Source organism: Bombus pyrosoma, linkage group LG9, assembly GCF_014825855.1.
Source record: "Bombus pyrosoma isolate SC7728 linkage group LG9, ASM1482585v1, whole genome shotgun sequence".
Lineage (NCBI taxonomy): Eukaryota > Metazoa > Arthropoda > Insecta > Hymenoptera > Apidae > Bombus > Bombus pyrosoma.
In genome coordinates, this window is record NC_057778.1 from 1,024,622 (window position 1) to 1,044,350 (window position 19,729).

A 19,729-nucleotide genomic window follows, 5' to 3' on the forward strand; every position below is an offset into this window, starting at 1 on the left:
TCTGTTCGTAAAAACATCTGCCGCACAAAGCAGGAAATGTCGTTCCCTTTTTACTCTTCACTTTATTCAGATTTCTCCACCGGATTTACGGTTAAAGTAATGACAAAAATTCTTAACTTTTCTTGTGAACAAGCTCTTCCGCCGACAATTTATCAAAGAATTATTTTCAATGCTTAAAGAATCCCTAATTAGTTTAATTAAAACATTGATCAGTACTTTCAAACGTATATTCTACATTTTACTTCCAGTTTAATGAGAAAGAGTGAATAGAAATAAAAAACAGTATAAGTTTAATTTATGAACGTTTTTTATTCAGATAAGTATTAGAGATTATTCCAAATCTCTCAATACGTAATTATTTTCAATACCTCCTTTATAAATTATTATGTATCAAAACATTATGTTATTCAATAAATCTTATATCAATACCCTATCGCTTACATAAACTTAAATCTGCTGTTCTCGCTTCATTACATTTATATCTTTTCAGATGCCTTCTTTTTTTGGAGTAATTCATTTATAGAAAGAGTGGAGTACATAAAAGTAGTAAATTAATAAAAATAAAATAAAATTATATTGTAAAATTCATTTCGGGTCATATAGACTCAGTGAGAATAGCAGGATTAAATTACTCAGGAAATAAACAAAATGTAGAAACACGTCTGTGAAGTGACGCGTCTACCAGCGTGGTGCGCTCCGCGTAGCGGCGGGTCACTAAAATCGATATTAAAGCAGACAATGTTGCAACCGTGCAACGTGGTATAAACACAAAAATCAGAATGCATAGAGGAAACGGTCGACGCAGTCAGGCACGACTGTGTGGAAGGAGTCGCAACCAACAATGAGAATATGCGCATGCGCCTGGAGAAATCAAGAAATATATAGACGTACGTCCACAGTGCGTCTGAAAGTGTTCGGTGTGAATGTGTTCACTAAAGAGTAAGGAGTGGGAGAAAAAAATGGAGAGGGATGGGGGCAGTACGCGCGTTAAAGTAAAATAAAAACAACCTTGAAAGTTTGTAAACGGAAACAGGGATGGGCATCCGATGTACGTTCTTCTGAGAACTTCCGATCGGACAGACTTATGATTATGAATGCACGACACGTTGCACTATGCCACATTGATGAAATGATAGGAAATTAAATAAATTTTCAAAATTTTCAAAATGTCAAGATTCCTCTTATTTTGTAATATCAAGTTATAAATATATTTATGATATTAAGGTTATATTTCTTTTATTATTAAAAAATACTTTTATTCAGTTCAGTATAATTTCATCTAATTCCTGGTGAAATATGGACGTATAAATAGGATTATTACACTATTATAGTATGTATTACATATACAATAAGTATGTATTTACGAGATAATAGATAATGAAGAAACAGAGATGTTTAACAGTATCAAACATGTGAGAGTTTTTTCAGAATGCCGTGAAACCTATCCTTGTTGCTTCCCACGACTTTAATATGCAGACGAGGCGATTTCTAATGCGACGCGCCAACATTTCAACTGAGAGACGTGCAAGCACCTCATTTGCCTCATCGAATGACGATAGGTATTACACGATTGTTCATTGATCCAGTGAAACTACGTTTTTTGCTTTCTTTCGTTGCACAAAATATTTACGAGAAATTTTATACATAAAAATTATTAATTAACAATTGGATATAATATGATAAGAATCTAGATATAATAATAAATAATATCAAAAAGAGGATTCGATACATTTTTTATGGTGTCATGATGATTTTATAATAAATCTTTCTTTAGAAAACTTGTAATGTTGATTACATTATAATTTCTAAGATATACGTTCGAAGCGTGAAGCCGAAGCCTATTACCTATACAAACGTATAACTCAAGTACGCCGGTAACTAGGAATGTCTAACGCAACCTTCGAATGCACCAGCATTCCACAAAGGGTGTAATAGTCTCTACTTGATTATGCTGTACAATGCTCTGGCTGATAATAGCAGTTTACAATGTCGCGATATTCTTAACACATGAAATTCTGTACTTACGTCATCTATTATGTTCTTTTCAACAAATTTTTCTCTTGTCTATCAACAGATTTATAATCACTTTAAGATTATTTTTACCGAACTAAACAATGTTTTACATGGATAAAATAATTCTTTTTAGAGAGGTGTCGCAAGTTAAAACTCATTTTATTGTATAAAAAAACATTTACTATCTTTTGTTACATATGACTGCATCATCTTATGAAATAATTAAATATAAGTATTTTTAGCATTGAGTAATGTATTACACGAATTAAGCAATGTTTTATATGGATGAAATATGTTATTCTCTGCAGAGAAACAACGCAGGTTTGAAATACAGTGCATGCCAAGATGCACAAATAAACGACATTTTGAACATAAAAACATCGACACGTCGCGTTATTCTTCGAAAGTCAGCGTCGCGGTACTCGCACTGTCGAGTGCACATTATAACGAGATTTTCTAACATCTGTTGACCATATAGCCGCTAAGCTTTTTATACATTCCTACACGCCAAACGTATTGAAAGAATGCTCCATGTATTAAGGAAAGAAAAAACACGAAAGAAACGTCAGCACTCGCTGTTTTATCGATGGGATGAATGAAACAAATTGCACCTTTACACTCTTTACAGTCAATCGAGCAGATGCACGCATCCCAATGGACGTTGGAACGAGTTTTATCGAAATAAATTACCCTTCGACTCGGAGCATGCCGCGAATATATTTTAAACCAGTAACACAAATCTATATCCTTATCGTAAATCTTTTCATAACAACAAAACCTGACATAAAATGTAACAACTTTACAAATCAAATTTTAGGAGAATAAGATAATAAAACTCTCCTGATTTCCAAAAAATGTTCGATAAAATTATTGCCAACAAATATCAATCTGTATTACTATAGTCACAAAGTTCAATCTCAAAATAATTTACTTACAGTCGATGTAAAATATAATAAAATTCTCCTGATTTCGAAAGAAAAATCTTTGATGAAATTGTTTCCAATAAATACCAATACTGTTATCGTAACAAACCCCAATTCCAAATTCTAAGCATCATGGGAAACAATTTACTTACGATTCATCTAAAATATATTAGTTAGAAAAAGTTGACTTTCTCTGTGAGTAAAAAGAGAGAAAAATGGAGTGAGTACAAACCACAAAAAATGACAGAGAGAGAGAGAGAGAGAGAGAGAACGAGACAGATAACAAGTGCATGGTTACTGGTTACAACTTACTGTTAAAGACGAGCAGCTTCCGCGTGGAGCCAAGCCTCTTGATGGGCGACTTCACGCCGTCGATTTCTTCTTCGTCCATGTTCGTATCAACGACGCGGCGTCTCGATTTCCGTCAAAAACCCCACTCGGGGTTTTTCTCGTCCCGTGTTCACGCACGCACGATCGGACAGTTTCTATGAAGTGAGCACAAAATACTTGTCACAGTTTAAAACATTCTCGGGCACGAGGAGGTCACCGGTTGGTTGCGGTGAAACCGGTTTATCGGGCAGCGTTGATACCTTTCTATGATCTGCACTAGATGCGCTATCACCGGGTACATGTGCCAACCGTGTGCACACGGACTACTACGGTCTATTGAGCAAAAGGGCAAGAGGAGGGAAGGATGAAGAGAGGAAAAGAAAGAAAAAAAATGGCAAGCGCCAGAGAAGAAATGCCAACGTGAAAGAAGCGTGTATGAAACGAGTGAGTAGCGTTGATCGTTTATACGTCGACGGGACGAATCGCGATGCCACGGGTAAACGTATCTACAACGCGGGTTACTGTGGTAACGCCGATTGGTTTCTGGCTATCCCGAGGCACACTGAAGATATTCTTGGACTAACGTATATTAATTCAAGTTTGGGGGACCGGCGTCGCTACCGCCGTCACCGTCGCCGTCGCCGTCACCGTCGTGCATTGCCACTTGGTCGCCACGCCGCGTCACTTTTGTTGCTTAGCAACTGCCTGTTCCAAGGTAACCTCATCCTGTTGCCATCTGTTGATGCCTCGGTAAACTAAGAATTTCATTTTTTATTTCGGTAAGTGTATCGATAAATGTAATGGAAAATTGAGGAATCGATTATAAATGTTTTTATTTCTACAATGGGTAACATTACTGTCGGTTAAATAGCGATGAATTCAAATTTTTAAATTTCTTTTTAAATATTATTTTTATGAACTTTTTAAGAGTATGAGAGCATCTATTTCGACTTTGTAAATAATCGTATTTAATTAGTTTTATTTTTGTAATGTTTGATCTAGGTATATCTAAATGTATATTTAAAGTATATTTTTTGAAAGTCTTTTTTATAAAATAATTTTCTTATAGCGCTATTAAAAGTTATATATCTCTTTATACAAGGATATGGATGTCAATTAAATGTTATTATATCTAATTTCTGTTCATATCAATTGTATGGATTGATATGGATTGGTTTCTATGGCAACCAAATGTAAACCAAAAGGATCATAAAGTGCTCTTGCAAAATAATGTCAGTTATTTATGTATCTATAAAAATTATTGTTTATTAATACATAAGATACCTGTATCCAATAAAGTGAAAAAATATCTTAAATAATTCATCATAATGCAAAGACCACAGACAAGTATTCCTTTGCAAAGCAAATATGATAGATTTTACAGAGGTGTAAAGAATGAATCTGGAGAGTTTTATGTCACCTCTGGTACTACTCGACCAGGCACACCTGGACAAAATGTACTGGCAAGACCACCATCATCATTGGCTTTACTTAACCATGTACCAACACCTACTTCACGGTTGAGTACAATCAGTTCAACTAGTTCCGGAGCATTTAACTCAGCATTTCCTTTGCCTGGTCAGATGAATATAAACGTTACGGAGAGGCCTATCACTCAACATGGAGTAGCAGGTTTGAGACCTGGAACAGCTAGAGGATTGTCAATGACCAGGTATAAAAATTTATTTTTCTATATTTCATATTAAATCTATACGATTAGATTAAGATTAATTATAATATCAGTATTATTTTGATAGATGTAATGGAATTATTAAACTCACATTTCTGTTGTTTTTTAATCTAAATTTTCTATCCTCAGACAAATTCAAGATAAAAGATATTACATTGGACTCATGCAACTGAAAATCAGAGAATTAAGTCAAGAAATTGCTGTTATTTTCAAAGATATTGAAGATCAAACTAAGGAAAGAGCTACTTATATACATTATGACAAGAGAGCCAAAGATTTAGCTATGGAATTAACAACTTTGCAAGGTCAGCTGGCTGACTACAACATCATTGTAGATAAAATGACATCTGATGTTGGGAAAGAAATTATTGAACAAGAGACTGAAGAACTTGCCACAAAGAATGAACAAAATTTATTGAAAATCGAAGATATGTTTGAAGAAAGAAAAGAATTAGAGCAGAAGGTAACTAAAATAGAAAAACAGTTAGAGGATGAAAAGAAGAGGACTGAAAGGCTTATAGAGAGCATGGATTTTAATATGAAAGAAAAATATGATGAATTATCAAAAGAAAAAGCAAAACTGCAAGAGAAAACAAATGCATTGCAACAAGAATTGGATGAATTATATAAAGAACAAGCCTATTTGGAAGAAGAAATAACATTATCTCCATTGAAACAGGAAGCAGTTAAATTACATTTGAAAATTATAGAAATGGAAGAAAAAAGGGACAAGTTGAAAGAAGAAGAGAAGCATAGAATTTCACCAGAAGAGGAAAGAGGAAAACTATTACAAAAAATTAAGCAAGACAATCTGGATATTGCAGCTGCTGAAGCTCAATTGACTGAGAAAAAAAAACAGGTACAAGAAACTGAACAAAAACTCGAACAATTGGAAACAGACATGGAAGATACTCAAACTGAGAAGCAAGCAAAATTTAAAGAACTTCGTAAACGAGAAGAAGTTATAGAGCAATTTATGAGTTCTTTTGAGCAGAATAAAGATGATGAGACAAGAAAAATGGATAGATTAGAAAATACAATAGTAGAATATTTGGAAAATATTTCAAATATGTTAAACATTGATATTAATTTTATAGGAAATGATGAAATGGCCATTTTGAATAATTTACCAGCCTTCAATGACTATGAATATAGTAAGAATGATCAAAGTTTTGAAAAATTAACTAAAGAAAATTTAAAGTTGCAGCAAATTTATAGCGAAATGGAAATGTTAGAGCAGAAAATTCAAGCAGAATTTGTTGATCTTAATGAAAGAATGGGTAACAAAGATAATAAATCAATAATTCCGGAAGACCTAGAGAGTTTAAAAGCTAAATTGACATTGAAACAAGGGCAATTAATAGCAGAATGTAAACAATTGAAACATCAACAATTAGAATGCGAAGAAGAAATCAAAACAATTCAATTTGAATATGATGAAATAAAGCAACGTTTAGAAAATAATGATATATACACTCAGATTAGTGTATTAGAGAATACTATGGACAAGTTGCTGGAAGAACATAAGAAGATTCAAGATTTTATTGTCAAAGAGGAGAAACGTGGTAATTATGATCCAATAAGAAAAGACACTTTTAATTCAATAAATATTTATAATTCTATGTTGAAAGAAAATCTAAAAACTATTTATTAATTAAAATTCTTTTTAACATTTATTTTCATTTTGTGCACGATTAACCAATGTTTGTAGCATTTATTAAGTATAGTTAACCTAAATCAGATTTTCCTTTCTTTTTTTTCCCCTATTCTATGTAGTTTCTCACCTTTTTCAGATTCTGCCTATCATTTCAATCCTCTATGGTTATTCCTTCTAAATATAAAAATTTTCCACATTATGCGAATAATTGTATAATTAAAGTAATATATAAATAAATAATAATAAAAGTGTCATCATGAACATTTCATCTTTTGTTTTATCGCAGAAATAAGGTATAGGAATATGAGTAAGGTAATAACTGAATTGTTAAATATACTTTTTGACGATTATAATTTTATTTAAGATATTTCTATATTTCAAAGAGAAGTTCATTTTTCGTAGCAGTGTTATTTATAGCAGTTACAAACATGTGATTAGTGAAATGATTGAATACTTATAGTTCTTATGTAGAGTTATGTAAATGAAACTACGGAATACAATTTTTTGAATACTAAGAACACGCAAAGCTAGTAGCAAAAAATATGCAAAAAATATATAAATCGCGATTTATATTATTATTATAAATATTCAATAAATAAATATTTGAAATAAATTCACACACAGCACACAACACAGCAACTCATAGCAAATAAATATGACGAAATAAGTAAGAATACATATATGATGATCTTATATTCTAAGTCCTTACAATATAAATTTACCTTAATACATACCTACATATGTTATAAACTATCTTATAAATAAATGTTTATTTTAACATACACTTTACTGTAAGCCATACACAATATATCGTGTCCTACTATTAGGTTAATACGGAAACTATAATAAAAGTTTTTCAAACTAATTATAAGTTATTTTATCTTTGATTATATTTTATATTTAGTAACTCCAATTTACTCAATCGCTTTAGCATACTGCAGACTAGATTTATTATCCATGAACTGAGATCAAATACTCTACTAGGTTCGCCAAGTGAAACATAAAAAGAAATTGCACAATAAAACGTAAAATTCCAAAACATCTATTAAGTATAGTATAACTATACGATAATCGATACGATTTTTTTTACATATATAAAACGAAAACAAATTTGTTTCTTCAATTTTTTTTTAATACCTGGACTAAACTGTTCGAGTTAGTGTCCATGGATTCATTGACTAGATACCACTCCTAATAATAATTTAATTATATATTAATTTGACTAGAATTTTTTACAAAATGATGGTGACTATGCGTATACAATATATAAATTAATTATTTTATCATTTCGAAATATATAAGCTTAAAATTAAATGCGATACAGGGTGTTCCTGTACAAATTAAGAGAGTTTGGTCAGAAAAAATGGAGTACTTTATATATTAACTTCAGTCGGTATGTTTGGATTAGATATTACTAAGGTATAGTAATGGGCATCTCTATCAATTTAAAAGAAAGTACAGCTTTATATTAATTAATCTAAAATTATTCTTAATTATTAAACACAGCCACGTAATACTTTTTACTTAACAAAATACTTTTTGTGCTAAATTGTTATGTTTGTGCTTAGTAATCTTCCCAGTTCAAAATTATTAAAGAATACGTATATAATAATTTAATCCTAAACGAATACATAATTAGCTGCCTTGTAAAGGACGATTTAATAAATTTAGTTGTTTAAACTGTACCGACTGAGTCATAGGAATTTGGCAAAAAAATCGGTGTTATATTCATACGTAGGTAATATTCCTTTACTTTTATTGACAACCGTTTACGTAATTAATTTTGAAATAAATTTAATTTTTTTACTTTATATAACTATTAGAATTTTAATTTTTGATGAAATTATTTTTTTGCCATAAACCTATATAATAATAATATTCATGTAGATTACTGGCACATTCCCCGAAATGAATAAAATATTGACTTAGTTAATAAATTATACTAATGTATACACGATCAGATAATATAGACTGCAATTCCTTAACTATTCTTTTTGTGATTCTTTTTTAAGATTATAGAAAGCGAGTATGATATATTTTCATGACTTAACTTTTGTATGGCATCGTATCCACGGATATTATTTATTTGACAAATGTACGTATGTATTTAAATATGCAAAATTAATGTCACACAAGTAGAGGATACATTGAAATAAAGGTTTCAGAATTGCATTTACTTGTGGCCTGCATATCCTTTGAGGAATATGATACTTAGGATACTTACGTGTTAAGTGAAAGGAACGCGATGACTAGAAAAGTATGGTTGACTAGAAACATAAAAAAGCTATACGAAAAGGTATATACGCGTCTCGTTGATGCTACGTGTAATTAAATTAAATAAATATTTTTTGTAATTTTTGTAATTTCAACTTAATTTCTAATAATTCACGAGAAAATTTCAGAAAAATTTATCTCGAGATTGAAATCCGTGGCACCAATGCGAACGACTAAAAATAATAATGACTAGACTATTATTTTGTGACTAGATTAGGTTTTCTAATAACTCGATTTCTTGACTAGATCGTAATTATACTTCTTTTTTTTTATACTAGATTCTATATTTTGATTCTCATAGTGTATACTACATTTTTATCACTTGCTGACTAGATCGTTGTATTGTCTCTTTTTATATTAACCTCTAAATATTTTAAGTACGATATATATGAATTAAAAAAGAAAGGAAAATAGAACTTAAAATACAAAATCATTACGTTACCTTGAATTAATGACTAGCTCGGTGTTTGGAAATCTTCGAAAATTTTGTCAATTCCTTACAATAAACCCTAAAACTCTAAATTAAAACATAAGACTAGTTACATTATCGTTAATAAATGTTACACTAGTATTGTTACGTCGGGTGACCCTCTATATAGATTAGAAACCATCCCTCGGTCATAAAACTAAAGATTTTTACTTTACCGTCAAGGCCCTTAATTGCTGCAACATATCTTTCAAATTGAGACATTCCTTAGAGTCATAGTTCAAACTAGTAAAATATGGAAAAAGCAGGTTTTTGAACAATAACCCTAAGGAATGTCTCGATTTGAAAGATATGTTGGAGCAATTAAGGGCCTTGACGGTAAAGTAAAAATCTTTAGTTTTATGACCGAGGGATGGTTTCTAGTCTATATAGAGGGTCACGCGACGTTACAAGTATAAGGAAATACATTTACATCAATGCCAATAATCTTTAGTTACAGAATTGACACATTCTCAAAGTTTCGTATTATTTAATCAAATAATAAATTAGTTACCATACCAATAAAGTGTCAAAGTAAAAAATCGCAATACGGTTGTTTTCTGTCTTCAAAACGTCTCTTTTCCATAAAAGCAGCATAAGTGATGACAAGTTTTCTTCAAATGTTTTTGATCTATTGATTGATCGATATATGCTTCCTTCAGTGATAAGCTTTTTGCAAACGGTTCCTGGTCGTCATATTTTTCGCAGTGTTTTCTTCGATCTTCGTCTTTTACTTAAATAATCAAATCCAAAATTTATTATATAGTATTGCATGATTATTTGTTTGATATATCAATCGAGATAGGCGATCTGCAACGCCGACTACTGGCCAATTTCGAAGGAAATTCTCATTCACCGAGCATGTGATTCGAGTAGTGTTGTACTTTTAACATCAGAACTCTACATCTCTCTCTTTGTACAAATTAAAAATACTTTCGTATGTACAAGTATATTTACACAAATCTTCTATAACTGAGGGTAATCTTCGCTTTCCCTTTCCCGATTTCAACATCATCAACAATATTCCACTTTATTTCATCGATGGTAGATGTCCTCATATAATTTCAAATCAGTTGTGAATCTGTCTTTAAAAAATATATTCCTTCCATGATTTTATATAAATGAACACTTTGACCGTCTTTGAATGTATTGGTTTTCTATTGTTGATTGTACTTACAGTGTGTAGATGTCAGATTACTCTCGGACGTTTTATCGGTTCGACGAATTCCGTCTCGGTGTCTCAAGAATCTCCGGTTTCTTCCAGTGTTTCCAGTTCAGTCTTGGTAGTTCGGTTGGATATCAATTCGAAATTCAGCTCGACGATTGCTCTCGGTGATTTCAATTGAATGTGTCGAACCGGGAGAGGGGAAGCAGGGTAGAAGGTTGTAGACCCTCGGAGATTGGATCTTGGTTTTGAAGAAAAAGGTGAAGGGAAGAGAAACGAGAGGAAAGGAAAATACGAACAAAAACATACGAGAGGGGAAAAAGAGAAATTAAAAATAAAAGAAAATTCTCCGAGGGCCCACGCAAGCGCATAGTCACTCGCCTGCTCGCAGACTACCTCAAATTCTGTTCGCCGCGCTCCAAGATGCATATTTCCCCCACTTTTCGGCCTCGTGCCACCACCATACTCCTTTCGGAGGTGCACAAATTGGCACGTGCCCCACTTCCATACTTCTGCTCTGTAGCCTGCCGCTTTTTATTCCCCACCGCTAGCTTTCCCCTCTTTGCCGCTCCGTTTGTCACATCCTACAGAAACGGACCGTAGATTCGTTCTGTTCCGGGATTCGCACGATCTGCCCCACCACAGGGCCAATTTTAAAGATTTTGCCCCCCACGCGCGCGTGCGCATGTGTCGCGCCATTAACATTACTGTAGGAAAGAGAGGTAGGGGGATCTACTCTCGCAGGGCGCTACTGTGCGCATGCGCGGCTTTTGTACCACGTGCAGCTTCTATAGTCCATGCTTAGCGTGTGTCGCCGTATCCTACTGTCGTTTTTCTTGTATCTGTTTGGTATGTATAATGTATAAAAGGATACAATTTTCGGTTGTTTTTACTTGATACTACTTTGAATACTTTAGATTAGCGTTTTAGAAATTAGCGTTTGAATCGTTCCACTTTGAAATTGCTACGTCTAATTATATTTAATAAAATTCACTATATTGTAGGTTAGAATTATGTTATTGAAGATTGCATTATGAGAATGGTGTAAACATCTCAAACAGCAGAGTGGTAGTATATAATTCGTATAACCAGGTAGAGAATTATTCTTATCAGATATTCAAATTTTGATTTTGTCTAAATTTTATAAAAATATAATGTATTATTCACAGAGATGAAATAAGGTGGCATTGGCGTCACGCGTTTGAAAAATACTCATCTACTTCATTTGTCCCAGTATTTGAGTGAGTTATTTTACTATGTCAAATAATATATATATATATATAATATATAGATATCTTTTCATATTTTTAATAGAAAAGATTAATGTGAAATATTAATTAGTATTAGTAGAATCTCTCTAGAGATTTCAAAGTAACTTGTGAAAAGAAGATAGCCAAGGTTACAATAATCGTTATTATGCGTGTCCGTGAATAGAATAGGGGTTTGGCAATGCGACAGGTCCTAAATCATGATTCGACCGTGAATACCAATGCCGTGCCCGCATTGTCAGAATGTGTTGCAGTTCAAGATTCTAGGTTGAATTAATGTATTGTCATGCTTATAATGTATAGATAACCTCATAAAAATGAAACTCACAAACTTTCAATGGAAAAACATTTACAGATGTAGAAATTCAAATCTAAATTTAACTAGTACCTACATATATGTATTCAGTTTTTACTTTTTCTTTATTATATTGATATTATTATCTTTCTTTTCGACACGAAGAAAATGAAATTTGTCATTTGTAAAAATTCCAATATTTATTCGTCAGTAGCTATTTAAGTTTGAAATTAGTTCAAATTTTAACGTTTAACGATGATGTAAAATAAAATCATTTCCAAATACATATTAGGATAATAGCAAATGGTAACAAGCAATTTTCGTTTTCCCAGGGGGTAATGCGAGAATACTAACAGGGTGGTATCGACTCGATTGAATTACTACGAGAAATCGGCGATGATGTTCGATCGTGTGTTCGGGCCATGAATTCGATTAGGCATTGCGTGGCCCACGACGCGGATAGCCTGTTTACCGTTTCGATTTAGGAACTTGATATCCTCGACGTGCAGCGTGGTAAGTCCGTAGATTCGTACGCGTATCACAGGGCAACGCGTTATAGAATTTCCTCGTTCCATATCGAATTTAGCTGTCCCTTTCAGCGCGTCATTTGTCTTGGTATGTCTATCCACGAACCCTCGTAATAACTTCAAGCTTCGTTTCACTCGAGTCGTGCAAACATTGCGATCGACTAGTAACTAGCATTGCGATACAGTTATCGAGATTACTATACACGAGTACACGTGGATGTTAGCCTTTGGAACATGTAAGATATTTATAACGAAAAGTAAACGTGTCATTTAAATTAAATTAAAATAAATTATCGCAGAGGGAGCGTTGACAGTACTGGTTGGCACTGATACTTGAACACGAAAAGGACAAAAATCTTGTGTATTTTGATGTTTGTAGTAAAATAATAAAAGATGTGACGTTACTTATAGTAACTAAGATATTTAAAAGAATGTTTCTCTAATTTATATTAGATATTATAACTCTATTGACATTTAAATTAATGTAAGTTTGTTATTCAATCGTTATAAATTGATAGTTTAAAGTAATATCTATGTTAACTCGTAGTACTATTGGCAGGATTTTTAATTTCATTCATTTTTCAATTTCCTTTGTTTCCTATCTTTCGGAGACAAAGTGTGTTCCTGATATAGCAATAGCAAAACTGATCAAGTTCAATTACATCCTGATCATAGTCTACTTACGTCTTATAATTCAATTAACCTCTATCATCGAAAAACAGAAGTATGTTCTTCACATCTATTGAATGTTTCATAGTCTTTGATAACTTGGCCAACGTATACGTTTGTTCACGTGTATCATCGAAGGATTCCTCTCAACTGCGGTGCCTCGCATGCCCCGATGTAACCTAATCTCGATACGAGTATCCTATACGATTTAATTAGCTAAGTATGCCCACGGCGGGGCATCGTCACACCGCATTTTACTACCCACCAGGCAATAATTCCATCCCTCTTCTTTAACTTCCTTGTCCAACGTTAAACCACGAGCAAACACACTCGTCCCGAAAGGGTGCCAGTCGCATACGAAATCTCCAGTCACGCTAGGAAATGGAATAGACGTTATTGATGCGGCTACTTTCGATACGACCGCATCTGGACGTTTCTGCCTTTTCCTTCTTTCCTCTTTCGATTCAATAAGTAGCCAGACGTAGGTAACCTTTTACTATTAAAGTGGACGTAAGAGGACAAAGTCATTTACCTTTCCTGGATATACTGGGTGTTTCGTGTTTGGGGTATTCGAGTTTGAAAAACGCGTATACATATATATGCTAATTACGGATGAGACTCGTTGTTTTTTTTTTTTACTTCTAATGTATTAGAAAGCATTCAATTCTTGTTAACATTTTCTTCTTAGTTGTAACTATATTTAACTTCCATTTGTTTACGAGCTATCTTTTAGGCGTCGAACTTTGCAGGATGATTTTGCCTAGAGTTACCGCAGCTAAAGGAATACGTTGATCTATTATTTTCGGTTGCTTTTCAAGTCTACAAAGTTTCATCCAATGCGGACCGATCGCGTGCTTTCCTTATTGGACACATAAAAGTAAAAAATGAGCATTGCAAGTCACTCGAACATCTGTTTTCCCATCTCGTTCTCTATTCTTATGTCTCAATGGCTAAAGAACCAGCCTGCCAGCAACCACGAACCCTGCAACGGTTACTATTTTAATCGAAGTCTATAAATCTATCGTTCCTCGTGTGGGCGAGCTACCGGAAGTTAATTGCGTTCGAATTCCATAAATCGTATGGCGACCTGGACCGATAATAGTAAATGAAATTGATTCTTACAGATAGAAGATACTTAGCGATCGATTCTTCCATCTAATGTTTTAATTTTCGAAATATTTTTAAATTAAAAAAAAAATAAATTAAAAAGTAAACTTAAATTTGGAAAAATAATTGACATAGGGAGAGTTAATTCGTAAAAGGATTATTCTAATTTAAAATTAAAAGAAGAAAGGAAATTAAACGAGACCAGATATTTTATGAAATTTTCACCTAATAGATATTTGAATATTATCCTTAAGTTCTTGAGACAAGGTCACAACGTTTTATTACATCGCTTAAAATGTGAAGTGCAGTCTGTATCAATTTACTAGGAACATTGAACACAAATATCAGATTTAGTCATCGTCTCCAACGTATCACGTGAAATAACTGAATTAAACAATTGCCAGGAATCACGCTACTGATTTTATGATAATGCGCATGCTGTTGCTGTGATTATCAGAATTAGAATAACTTAACGACCGAGAAATGTGATAAAACCGTAAAATTGGGACAACGATGGATAGGTTTAAGATATGATTTTGAAGAATTGGTCGAACGTAAAAATTATTATAATTTGGCAGCAAAATTAAATATATTATAGGTATTACGTGAACATTTTTTATTGTCTTTATTGTTGTCTTTTTTTGGTTTTTTATTGCTGTCTTTTGATCATTGCTGAAGTAATTCGACAGCAATAGGAGATTAATATTTCATCATTGCACGCATGCTTTCAGCGGTTTTATTGCAAATTAATTTTTTACAAAATTTAAACCTAATATTAAACCCCTGCTCTTGTATTCACATTTATTTACGTCTTATTGTTTATCTACAAAACAATTCCAAGTTATTCTTATCTCCAAATATGTATACTGAGAAAATACAAATTCGCAACTTTTCCACTAAACTTTATTTACTTTAAACTTACAGTATCTGTTACGTCGGGTGACTCTTTACATAAACCAGAATCCATCCCTCGGTCAAGACGACCACTAGCTATGCAAATATAACTAGTCGGGCCGCAATAATCCTAAGGAGCGGTCGTAGAACTAAAGATTTTCACTTTATCGTCAAGCACTTAATTGCTGCAACATGTCTTTCAAATTGAGACGTTTCTAAGGGTTATTGTTCAAACAGGTAAAAATTGGGAAAATCAGGTGTGTCCCAAGTTCAACAGTCATTTCCATCCGCAAACGACCGTTGGTGGGGCGACCAACACCCATCAATAGTTTTCCTCCGCGACAGCATCGTCACCGAATTTCACTGGTTTTTCATCCGTTGACCAGCCACTGTCTTGACTGGTTTTCCGTTCATTGATCAGTCGTCAGTTTAATTTGCTACTTACACTTCGCTGAGAACTCATTTACACGCACGACGCGTAACTACTTATATCTACAAGGTTGTTGGAACGAAGTGCATATTTTGACCTGTTAATTCAGTGTTATAATTAATTAACCAATGCTATTATCTTAATGGAGATAGAGGATCGACTGACTCGTGGCGTCGATTATCAAATCGTAACGGTTCAAATTTACGACTCTAATATAGAAACAAGTGTAGAATATTTGTGTAGTGTAGAAAGAAAACGCTGAAGATTTTGTAAAAACGTAATTGCGCTACTTTCAGAACAGTTGTGCTATGTCATACCTCACCATGCTGTTACCAGGTTAATTTCTATGGATTCGTTAACATAGAATTTTTATGGCGATGCCAATAATATTTCCCACGAACAGGTGGTGTTCACGGACAAAAAAAAAAGCACAGACGTCCACTCGGAACCGAAGTGGCCTTTTTGTTCGATGAGTGGCCCTATCCTTATTGCGAACACTATTGTTAGCGTTGTTTCGGAACCCATGGAAATTACAAAGGTGCTTCACTACAAGTGCCGTCACCGGTGAACGTAAATTGCCACGGTCTCCGATCTAACATTATCTGTCCGTATTCCTATACCTGTGTGATTTTCGTTTTGTGATCGTGTTACGTTTTATATGTAAGTATTAGATTGTCCGAAAAGTTTCTTTCGCTTTGCGCAACATTTTTTGTTTTATATTATTTTATTATATATTCGCAGTAACAGAACAAAATGGATCATACATAATTCGATAAAACAATAGAAAGCAAAGATGTTATGCATCTGTTGTTTTCTTATAAAACGAAAGAAACTTTTGGAACAACCTAATACCTACGTATTATAAATATTATAGGCTTATTACAGGCTGATAGGACAGTTCCAGTTTCGTCATTAGATTTTATTTGTATGAGTTATACTCGTAATTTTATCAGTAAAGTTTCCGTCGATCGTAGGTAGTTGAAATATATATACATATAGGTGCATGCTTTAATTATCGAAACATGAACTATGTATAAAAACGAACACTGTAATGGAAGAAATCAAAAGCTGTTGAAAATTTGATGGATAAACTGTCACGTAACGAAATGCAGGTAAAATGAAAAAATTTGCAACAGAAAGGCAACATTCATTCAACTCGAAGCAGTATTGTTTCAATCCTTCCTTTCATAGTAAGATACAACTAAATAAATAATATTTTATTAGAGATTTTTGAGAGAGATTCTCGTGTAATAACAATAGATGCATATTGTTTTCAGCGGTTGAACTTATTTTTGAAAGAGAGATATGAGAAATTGGAAACTTCTAGCGTTTAGAAGAGAAATGTACATTTTTATATAATAATCAAATACAAATTTCAGGTTCAATCCTTGGAGAAATTTCTAACAAAATCAGCGAGCTTTGTCAGAGATTGATTAAATCAGTTAAATCAGTTTCTCACTTATCGCGCATACCAGTTTAAAAAGTTGCTGAACGCGACAGTTTAGATAGTTAATAGACAGTGAGAAGAATTGAAATAAAAAAGACTACATTTGTACTTCTAGTCTTATACATAAAAATCGCTTATCGTTGTTACAAGAGAATGGCTGTCGTTGTTAAACGGTTGAGTACTTTAATTGACATATTCGCAGACGACGACATAGTTCAAAATTTATAGCTAGTTGCCAATGACGTAGTCCAATAGTATTTTTTTTTTCATATTTACAACGAGTTATGTGCATTTTACAATAACTGGGACTTTATATCGTTTGCTGTTACACTGCGGAGCAGTAGCAATTTTCTGACATAAGAATTAAAAAATTCCAAGTTTTGAGTTACGTCGAGTGCTTTTTGTTTCTTTGCGTTCATTTTCTCTCTTTCCCCCCTCCTTTTTCTTCTTTCTCTCTTCACTTTATCTGGTTCGTCAGGTGTAGACCTGGCTTAACAGTTGCGATGCAAAGCAGATTTCCCCTCGTGGAAATTGATAGAACTCGAACAGGGTCGCGCGTTGATCAGCGTGCTAAGCTGGTGGAGATTGTGGTGGTTGCAACAGGTGGGCCCTTTCGAACGCTCGCCAATCCCTTTCGCATCTCCTTCGCTTGTATAATGACGCGCGTCCTGTCCTGTCTCGTGTGAAAGCCGTTATTCAACTCGATGAATGCTAGACGATATAATAAACCAGAGAACGTGGTACGATTCCTACTACTACAGTGTGCACAAACGCGTTTGCCCTATCTGTGAAAGAAACGACACCCTTTCCCTCGGTGTTTTCTATCGTACATTTCGTCGACAGCTTTCTTTCTTTATTCTTTATCGCATCTAATTTTTGCACTAATTTTATGTGAAATATTTGGAAATTATGTAATTTAGAAATTATATAATTTAGAAATTTGATCTATTTTTGATTGTCTCGACTACTTAGAATTATTTATTTATTTTTTTTTTAATATCTATATTAAATTCGCAAATGGTTTTGCGCCAACCAGAAAATTTGACAATTTGGGTATCGTGTGCGCTTGGATAACACTCAATAAAAGTGTTACCACTCCATTTCATTATTTATCACCACGCTGATATACCATAGGGTGACTGTTATTGTTCCTGTTCCACGTCGCGTGAGATGGTCCGTGCGACGTCCTTCATTGTCTGGCCGTCAAGGTTCCGCGCGCCGTTATGCACAATGAACCTAAGGTATCACCATAAACAGAATCTTGAGGTGGTAAAAGTGTTGTCCGTGATAGGTGCGCGGCTGCATAGTGTAAAGCCGGCTGAGATAGGTCCGGCGGCCGGTGTAAATGTCGCTGCTGGGGTACTGCTGTATTTTTCTTCCTATTTAAGAATCGTGGAAGAAAAATCGGACCACGGGTGCCGAGATTTGAACCCGGGTCCCGAACGTTCGTAATGTACGAACGTAACCTAAGGTGCTAACTACTGCGCTGCCACCGTCCGACACTAGTTAGTGTCGAGTGGTGGTATTTGCTTGCCGAGTGCTGCCACAATCTTTTTAACTGCAACTCTAATCCTACCCCACTATGGGGGGTGGCAGCAATGAGTCACATAAATAAAATAGAAACAGAGCAAGCAAAAATCTTAAGGACAATAGTTAACGCTCCATGGTACGTCAGAAATGAAGATATACGAAAAGACTTAAAGATTCCAACAGTTAAAGAGGAAATCGCCAGATATGCAAAAAAGTATAAAGAAAGACTTGCAACACACCCAAATCAGTTGGTTGCTGAAACGAATAAAACAATAATAGAAAGAAGACTGAAGAAGAAGCATCCTGCAGACCTCACAATAGAACAATAAACAACCTGGAAGATGGAGTGCCGCTGGGGGTAACCATCCACATGCTATATTTCATCAAAACTTAAATTATAATATTTTACCAAATGTCCTAATGGACAAATTGTAAAATGTAAACAAACAATAAATAAAAAAAAAACTCTAGTCCTACAAGTATTTTTGGTTTATGGATGGTCCTTAGAACAGTCCTTAGGTTTATTACACGCTCGTACAAATTACGGAGAAAGCGAAAATTTGTCTATCGGAAAAGCAGGTTTTTCCCATAAACGATGTCACCCACGAGCCACGTTGGCAGGAGGCTTCCTCCTCCAATCTTCAATTTATTAACATTGGCTATAACCAATGGGTATCGCGGATCGTTACCCTCACTTTTCTAACGAAAAGTGTGAACAACGAACCCGCGTTCTTAGTTCAAAAGGCACACCCACACCGAACTTTCTTCCGTAATAACACGAGAACGGACTTCACTTCTTCTACGACTCTAGGAGAGTCAACTCAACTGCTTCTACGACACTAGGAGAGTCAACTCAACTTCTTCTACGACACTAGGAGAGTCAACTCAACTGCTTCTACGACACTAGGAGTCAACTCAACTTCTTCTACGACACTAGGAGCGTCAACTCAATTTCTTCTACGACACTAGGAGAGTCAACTCAACTGCTTCTACGACACTAGGAGTCAACTCAACTGCTTCTACGACACTAGGAGAGTCAACTCA

At 34.1% G+C, this 19,729-nt stretch overlaps 3 protein-coding genes across 13 annotated transcripts in view; 2 read left to right on the forward strand and 1 right to left on the reverse strand.

Annotated features, from left to right (window-relative positions):
- LOC122571062 (SLIT-ROBO Rho GTPase-activating protein 1-like) overlaps positions 1 to 3,829 on the reverse strand; it is a 43,623-nt gene extending 39,794 nt beyond the window's left edge. For 2 of the 6 annotated variants that reach the window (XM_043734307.1, XM_043734306.1), the window contains exon 1: positions 3,249 to 3,828. In XM_043734307.1, the coding sequence (XP_043590242.1) occupies positions 3,249 to 3,327 (79 nt within the window). In that variant the 5' untranslated portion in view covers positions 3,328 to 3,828. Of the gene's footprint in view, positions 1 to 3,248 lie in introns of all 6 variants that reach the window. The other 4 variants (XM_043734297.1, XM_043734301.1, XM_043734300.1 and 1 more) reach the window with 4 other exon arrangements.
- A 229-nt stretch (positions 3,830 to 4,058) lies between these two features.
- Positions 4,059 to 6,865, forward strand: LOC122571065 (intraflagellar transport protein 74 homolog). Of its 2 annotated transcripts, XM_043734311.1 has the most exons (3): positions 4,059 to 4,938; positions 5,086 to 6,521; positions 6,750 to 6,865. In XM_043734311.1, the coding sequence occupies exons 1-3, from the start codon at positions 4,595 to 4,597 to the stop codon at positions 6,827 to 6,829; spliced, it is 1,860 nt and encodes a 619-aa protein (XP_043590246.1). In that variant the 5' UTR covers positions 4,059 to 4,594; the 3' UTR covers positions 6,830 to 6,865. The 2 variants fall into 2 exon arrangements, with proteins under 2 accessions (XP_043590246.1, XP_043590245.1); XM_043734310.1 differs by lacking the exon at positions 6,750 to 6,865 and having other exon boundaries at positions 5,086 to 6,632.
- A 4,462-nt stretch (positions 6,866 to 11,327) lies between these two features.
- The window catches only part of LOC122570688, an 86,997-nt gene continuing 78,595 nt past the window's right edge, over positions 11,328 to 19,729 (forward strand). For 3 of the 5 annotated variants that reach the window (XR_006317889.1, XR_006317886.1, XM_043733363.1), the window contains exons 1-4: positions 11,328 to 11,367; positions 11,523 to 11,610; positions 11,688 to 11,759; positions 12,414 to 12,594. The gene's annotated coding sequence lies outside the window, so the exon portion shown is untranslated. Of the gene's footprint in view, positions 11,368 to 11,522; positions 11,611 to 11,687; positions 11,760 to 12,413; positions 12,595 to 12,680; positions 12,877 to 12,907; positions 13,019 to 19,729 lie in introns of those variants that run through there. The other 2 variants (XR_006317887.1, XR_006317888.1) reach the window with 2 other exon arrangements.

What these genes read in the sequence shown, in the direction of transcription:
- LOC122571065 (XM_043734310.1), top strand. Translation starts at nt 4,595, where the DNA reads ATGCAAAGACCACAGACAAGTATTCCTTTGCAAAGCAAATATGATAGA. An exon ending in AGAGGATTGTCAATGACCAG is followed by an intron (nt 4,939 to 5,085) that starts GTATAAAAATTT and finishes TTCTATCCTCAG; the next exon opens with ACAAATTCAAGATAAAAGAT.